Genomic DNA, 6,907 nt, shown 5'->3' on the forward strand with positions numbered 1-6,907 from the left:
CGAGATCATGCATGAGTTGTGAACTGTGAAATTGTACAAAGCTAAACAGTATGCAATGAAATTGTGAAACTCAGAGAAAAATGCCAGCAAAGCAGAGATAGAGCTTGACCTTCCTTTCCCCTTAAGCAACAGGAGTAACCGACGATTCTCTCTCCACATTCCACATCCCTTTCTTTGTGAGAATAACTAAAGGAGCGTTTGGCAGATTAGGGTTTGTTAATTATTTACGAATACTGTCTTTCAGAGCCCCGGAAGGAATTTACGAATGATCTGATCCCTTATAGACTGCGTGGAAACCACGATGGTACGGAAGCTTCACTTCTTGGCTTTCTATTGACTACCCTTGTCTATTTCTACATGTTATATAAAATATATTATTTTCTTGCAGTTTGTTTTCCTTTATTTTTTCTAAAACTGTTTATAACGTTTTCTGTGATATATTGGGCATAAATAGGCTTCAACAAGGAATTCTGAATTTATCCCTTGATGGGTTTATTTTCTAGGTGTCGATTTTCTATCAGGAGATGAAAGATAACCCTGGGTTTTCTTTGTCATTTTAGGAGTTGATGCAACAATTTGTTGTTTTGGATGGGCTTCACAGTGGGTTTTCCTTGTATTGTGATCTAAAAATAGGGGCCGAAAGATCATTGCTTGACATGGATTTTTCGTTGTGATGTATAGGCGCCGAAACATAGTATCAGATCGTGTATGCTGATGGGAAATCTTTAGATTTTGATAAAAATCACACATCAGAAGTGTTAAGACTTGCAGGGCCGGTGTGGGCTATTTGAGATATAGGTATTGTAAATGGAGGGTCGGGCAATTCTTCACGATGAACCTTTTGCGAATTTGGTCAGGGAAGAAGATGAGGAAGATTTTCGGAGTTGTTGCGAGGATGAGGAAGTATGGAAGGAGACTGAAGAACCTGTGAAGGAAGAGTCAAAAAACGATCTTGATGAATTTTCGGTGAAGATGTTCTTCAAGGGCATATCGATAGCTGATGTTGGGGACTCTGGTTCTGGGATTTCTGGAATTGGGGTGGTCATGGAAAGATCAGACAATGCTCCTTTTCTTCGGGTGCAGAAAAAGCTCGATTTTTATGTTGAGGAATCTGTCGCTGATTACTTGGCTCTGATGGATGGTCTGGTGGAGGCTTCCCTAAACAACATCCGTCGGGTATATGCTTTTACCGATTCTCAGCTGTTGTATGACCAGGTGAGTCCTTCATTGCAGAACATTTGATATCTTTTCATCTAATAATCTCAATCTGAACGATAAGGTCTACATAATCAGACAAATAAGGAAGTCATTTATTAAGATTTTTCCTATCTCCTTTTTTTGTTTTCTGTTCAGTGAATTTATAAATTATATTCTTTGAAATTTAGGTTTGTGGTTCCTTGATTATTATCATTAGTAGTAGTAGAAGTTAGTAGTTTAACTGTTGTTGGTTATACGGGTTGTTTTTTCTGTTCTTGAGGGGGTAATTTTATGGGTTACTTACCAAATGCAATTACAGAGTTATGTCAGTTTGTTCACGAAAGAAAAAGGGCCATTAATTCCTCTTTATCATGCCTCTTAACGAATTTTTTCTTCCCTAAGGGCCGGGGTGTCACCTTACACCTGGTACTTAACCCCAGTGAAAATCTCCCTGGTGATCTTTTCTCTGCAAGAGGGCATCTTTTTCTGGGCATGTCAATGGCCATTTCGGAAATTAATCCTTTGTCTAAGCTTTGGAGTATTGTCAAAGGGAAGGCCAAGGTTGAGAATTTCTACTAAGACAAAGTATACTGAGAAGATCAACTTATGAGAAATACTGAGAAGATCAAAACAAAAGAATCAAGCCTTTTCTTCTATTCATGAGGAAAGTGGGGCTTTTCTCTCCACGGTTGAGTTGGAAAAGGCATTCTGGTTAAAAAGGCAAAATTGAACCTTAGTACCATGTATGAAGGGAGATAATTGGAAGTTCTCTCTTTCTGGACTGACTTGATCGCACGAATCATGATCTCAAGAGCTTCTTGATTTTATCTGGATATGAAGTTGGCAGGTATTTTTAATCAGGAAATAGAGTGCAATGGGTATTCTATCAATGATCAACCCATAGCTGAAGATGGTGGTGCACTTGATGATACTTCCAATTTGAAATTGGACGTCTATTTCTCACCCCAATAATAATTGTATATAGGTTCACTCTTTGATCTAGTTGAGATGCAGCTGGGTTTAAAACCTTCATACCTTTTTTTATTGAGAAATAGGACTTTGAGTTCCACAAATGGTTGAGCTGGCACTTAACTGGATCTTTTCTATTTTTGCAAAATAGCTGGTAAGATCACGTGATATTTATGTTATGAGCACTTCCCATGCTTAATACTAGGGGAAGAGACATCCATTGTCAGGGTAAAGTCTAAAAATGTAAAGAGTTGAGAAATCCTAATTTTTCTTTGATAACTTCTGTTCTCTTACAGCTTGTTCTTTTGAGGTTTCGAGTGCATTTTAATGATGTGATGTAAATATCTGCAGATAACCCGTGACGAAAAGCATGAGATCCCGCTTCTGATAGCACTTAAGGAAAGGATTCTAGAACATGCCGATAATCTTGAAGCTTTTGTTTTGAAACTTATCCCCAGTGCTGATCTGGAGCAGCCTTTGCATTTAGCCCAAGTGGCAATCGGTGTTGTCTCTTTTGCTTCCCAGGGTAAATTGCTTGAGAACTGTTCCATTTGTTGTGAGGACAAGTTATCACTGATGATGATGACCATGAAATGTTCTCACAAGTTTTGCTCGAATTGTATGAGAACCTATGTTGATGGAAAAGTGCAGTCCTCTCAAGTCCCAATAAGATGCCCTCAGTTGAGATGTAAATATTACATCTCCGCCACTGAGTGCAAATCGTTTCTTCCACTATCTTCCTATGTATCTTTAGAGAGAGCACTTGCAGAAGCAAATGTCCTCCACTCAGATAGAATCTACTGCCCATTCTCAAATTGTTCTGTCCTGCTAGATCCTCGTGAATGTTTGTCAGCTAGAGCAAGCTCATCAAGTCAATCAGGTAATAGCTCTGTTGAGTGCCCAGTCTGCCAGAGGTTTATCTGTGTGGAATGTGGTGTTCCTTGGCATTCATCAATGAGCTGTGAAGAGTACCAGAACCTTCCATTGGAGGAGAGAGATGCAGCAGACATTACTTTGTATCGTTTGGCACAAAGTAAAAGGTGGAGACGTTGTCAGCAATGCCGCAGGATGATTGAGCTTGCTCAAGGTTGCTATCACATGACCTGCTGGTAAGAGACCTTTTTTGCACATTTTGCTGAGGTTTTTCTTAAGCATGGTACATTTCATGGTGCAATAGAGTTGAATTTTCCGTTCATTCAGTGTCTGCATTTGATTAAGATGAGAGTGAGCTGTCAATAATTCTATAAGATGCAAGCAGAACGGTTAAAAACCTCTGCTTTACAATTAAACTCAATATAACCCAGCCAACTTTGGTCATTTTCTTAGAAGTGAATTGTAACTATGATAATCATAAGGAGAACAGAAAAGAGTAAATACTAATTATTTTGATTAAGGTGTTGTAGGACAGATGTGTCTATGCTATTGCACTTTTTGCCCAGTATTATTGTCTCCTGCTCTTCTATGCACATGTATGCCAGATTGTTAGGCTCTATATGCAGATTTCAATGGTTTATATTCGACTTTGTTAGTTACTTATCAAAAAAAGAAAAATATTAGACTTTGTTAGCATGGTCTTAACTTCCGTATGACAAAATTTGGCTTACACGAGACATTTCCAGGTGTGGGCATGAGTTCTGTTATTCTTGTGGAGCAGAATATAGGGTTGGCGAACAGACCTGTCAGTGTGCCTTTTGGGATGAAGGGAACTGTGAAGACTATACCCAGTCTATGCAAGAGTCGGAACAATGGGCTTGGGAGACTTTCAATTCGCTGCCTATGATTATGGATGCATACTCAGACCAAGAAAAATCACATCTGGCTCTGATCCAAAGGTTCCTTGCCGGAGGATTTAGTTTGAGTGACCATCACCCTTACCAATCCCCACCTCGCTGTACGGACTCCTATGTAGATGCCATGAAGGATCTCCATCAACTTCCTTGGCTTGAAAGGTTTGTTTCTGTGATAAGCGATAACCTATTATGAAGACTATATCCAATGAAGCAAATACGGGATTCCTCTAGAAATCAGAAAATAAGCTGCTTTGCTTCAAGGGAGGGAAAGAATTCCTCACTCTATTCACTCTCATTTTCATTTACAGCAGCATGCAGGAAAGTGCTCTTTCTTCTCTTTCTACGTAGGTTTTTAGTCATTACACGCTTGAAAATTGTGATCCTTGCATAAGATGGAGGGGAAGAATTTATGCTCGATCAATTACTTTCTCCTCGAAAGAAATGAAATAGGATAGAGAACACTTCTTATATCAGTAATTTGAAAGAACATTTACGATGTCACTCAAAAGCAAAGCCAGTGATAGATACCTTTCCATTCTGTTGCGCATGTACATGTATAGGTGTTGTGTGTACTGTGTAGGTGTTGTGTGTACTGTGTACCGTGTAGGTGTCGTGTGTACCGTGTAGATGAGCAGCAATGTTGTGGATAATTGTTTTAAAAATGTGGGTCTTCTTCCTTATTTTTCAAGTTGTTGCTGAAAGTGTGCTTTTGCCAAAGTTTTTGGACCAAATGGCATATTTATCATGATTTAGAGGTGGGAGGATCGTATGGCGGTTTCCCCCCTCCAGCGTACAGTAGTGTACCTTTGTTTTACAGGCGTTTTGCATTATGCTCATTTTTTGTTTGGTTAGAAAACAGATATGGTGGAATTCTGCTGGGTGTATATTGGGATGATACGAACTAATATTAAAAGGAGATCGTGCATTTAATAAGAAAACAATTCGTCTAGGTACAGACGAGTTCGCGGAAGAATCTGCGTACGAATCCGACGTGAAATGCTGCTATCAAAGCCATTACTTTAAATGAAACAATACGAAGAGAAGAGAAGACCATCGGCTTCCCATATCTCCTTTGTCTGTCTCTCCCCTCAAATGCCATCTTTGCACCCAAGATTCACCGTTTGTGGGTGATAATTGCTGCCCCTTGCTACATCCCAAGACTCCTCTCTCTCTCTCTCTCTGATCCATCTTCTACTGTGAATACAACTATTCTTTATTAATCTTCAACATCCACGGTTCACTAAGAATTAGATAAAATAAGAATCTTTGTCAGAGAGCAAACCAGATTCACACAAAGCTGATTAGCTATAATGGTTGAATGGAATCCTCATCTAGAAACATAAAGATGTGAGATCTAAGATAGACCCATTACTTCAATCATCAAGAGCAAGAGAATCCAAATAAGAAAACAAAAATGGGAAAATGGGAAATTAGAAGTAAAGCAGAGTGAATGATATTTAGAAGTTGAAGATTTCTTTGATTCTCTTTCAATTTAAATCTTTCGATTGAGCCTGGAAACAATTAAAGCAACATGGCTCAAAAAATCTAAGCCCAAAAACAAAATTAAAAAGGAGAAAATATATATACAAGTCTACAACTTTTCTTTTCCTCTTCCAGTCCTCCTCCTTGGATGCCAAGAAAATACTAAATCGGGATTTTTTATCCACACCCGAGAACAATCTCGTAGAATTAAAGACGATGTAGAACCTTGCCATCTGCTCCTTCACAAGCCTAACACACTCTCGATAAAAGTATACCTTCCCTATGGAGAAGTCTACATGAAAGGAGCAGTGGAGGAGCGGCTTCTAAATGACCATTCTTTCTTCAAAAGTTTCCACTTCTCATCAAAGTAAAACGGTGGTGGAGCACTGGGTGCACAAGTACTGGAAGATGGGGAAGCCATGAATGTCCATACTACTCAGTTTGCTGAAGTAAAATAAAATGAACTGTTTTAGTTTCCCACTTGAAACGCACTGTATCAATATTCACATTCCATGTCATCTTCAGTGCACATGGGTGCGCAAAATTACCTGAAATAAGACTTTTCATACCAAATGCAAATTCTACATCTTGATGTGAAGAATTATGGAACGTGCATATCCAGCCCAGAAAATGAGGGATTAGATATCAAGATCAAGAACACATCTAGCGATTGTTTTGACATTTATATAGATGCTACAGTTACCGTTGATGTTTACCGTTTTCTCTTATCGTTCTACGTGGCATGCCAAGTGCTTTAAAAAAAATAAAAATAAAAAAAGGCAAAGCTGGACTCCCGCCAGACATCCCCCCTCTGCTGCTCATTTCTTCCAAAAATCCCCAACCCTCGACGAAAGCTTGCCTTCATTTCCTCCGACTCCTCCGTCAGATGTGCACCGACACCAGTCCGCGCGGCAAGAGATACATTTTCAGCGTTGTCTTCCGACGCCGTCTTCTAGCTCTCCTCCAATTTGGGGATGTTGGCTGCTCTTAATGCTTATTCTAGTTGAATATGAATTCTGGCCATTAAAATCACTCATTAGAGCATCATCAACACGAGCCTCAAGTTACTGATAGTGGAGATGAAGGCCCTAGTAGTTCTCAGTGATAGTCACAATATACGACTTGATCAGTTGCTCTAATAATATATATATATATATATATATTGTGTATAAAACAGCTTGATTTGTTTCCTTTTTCTTCCGTGCTATGGGTTCAGGAACTAGAGATTGTTGGCTTTGTTTTGCAGAATTGGAAGCTTAAATTGTGATGAGTCGAGTTCTTCAAAATTCAAGCAATCATCATCGGAGGAGAGTGGCTCATAGTTCTCATTCTAGCATTCTTTGAGTTTTAAGTTTCTTCTTTTAATTTTTTTTTACTGGTTTTGGGATTTGTCTAGATTGATGTGGAGTATGAGATGTAATTTGTTAGTTAATTTGGTCCAAAGGGACTAAGACGAAAGACAGAGTGAG

General features: G+C 39.0%; 1 protein-coding gene across 1 annotated transcript; it reads left to right on the forward strand.

Moving 5' to 3' along the window:
- Positions 1-4,770, forward strand: LOC108979336 (E3 ubiquitin-protein ligase RNF216-like). Its single transcript, XM_018949993.2, is given in 5 exon segments — positions 1-304; positions 561-1,215; positions 2,518-3,275; positions 3,786-4,140; positions 4,142-4,770. Coding segments are annotated over 4 exon segments (1,545 nt in total). The 5' UTR covers positions 1-304; positions 561-807; the 3' UTR covers positions 4,166-4,770.
- Positions 4,771-6,907: the final 2,137 nt, after the last annotated feature.

The sequence above is a fragment of the Juglans regia genome, chromosome 3, assembly GCF_001411555.2.
Source record: "Juglans regia cultivar Chandler chromosome 3, Walnut 2.0, whole genome shotgun sequence".
Taxonomy (NCBI): domain Eukaryota; kingdom Viridiplantae; phylum Streptophyta; class Magnoliopsida; order Fagales; family Juglandaceae; genus Juglans; species Juglans regia.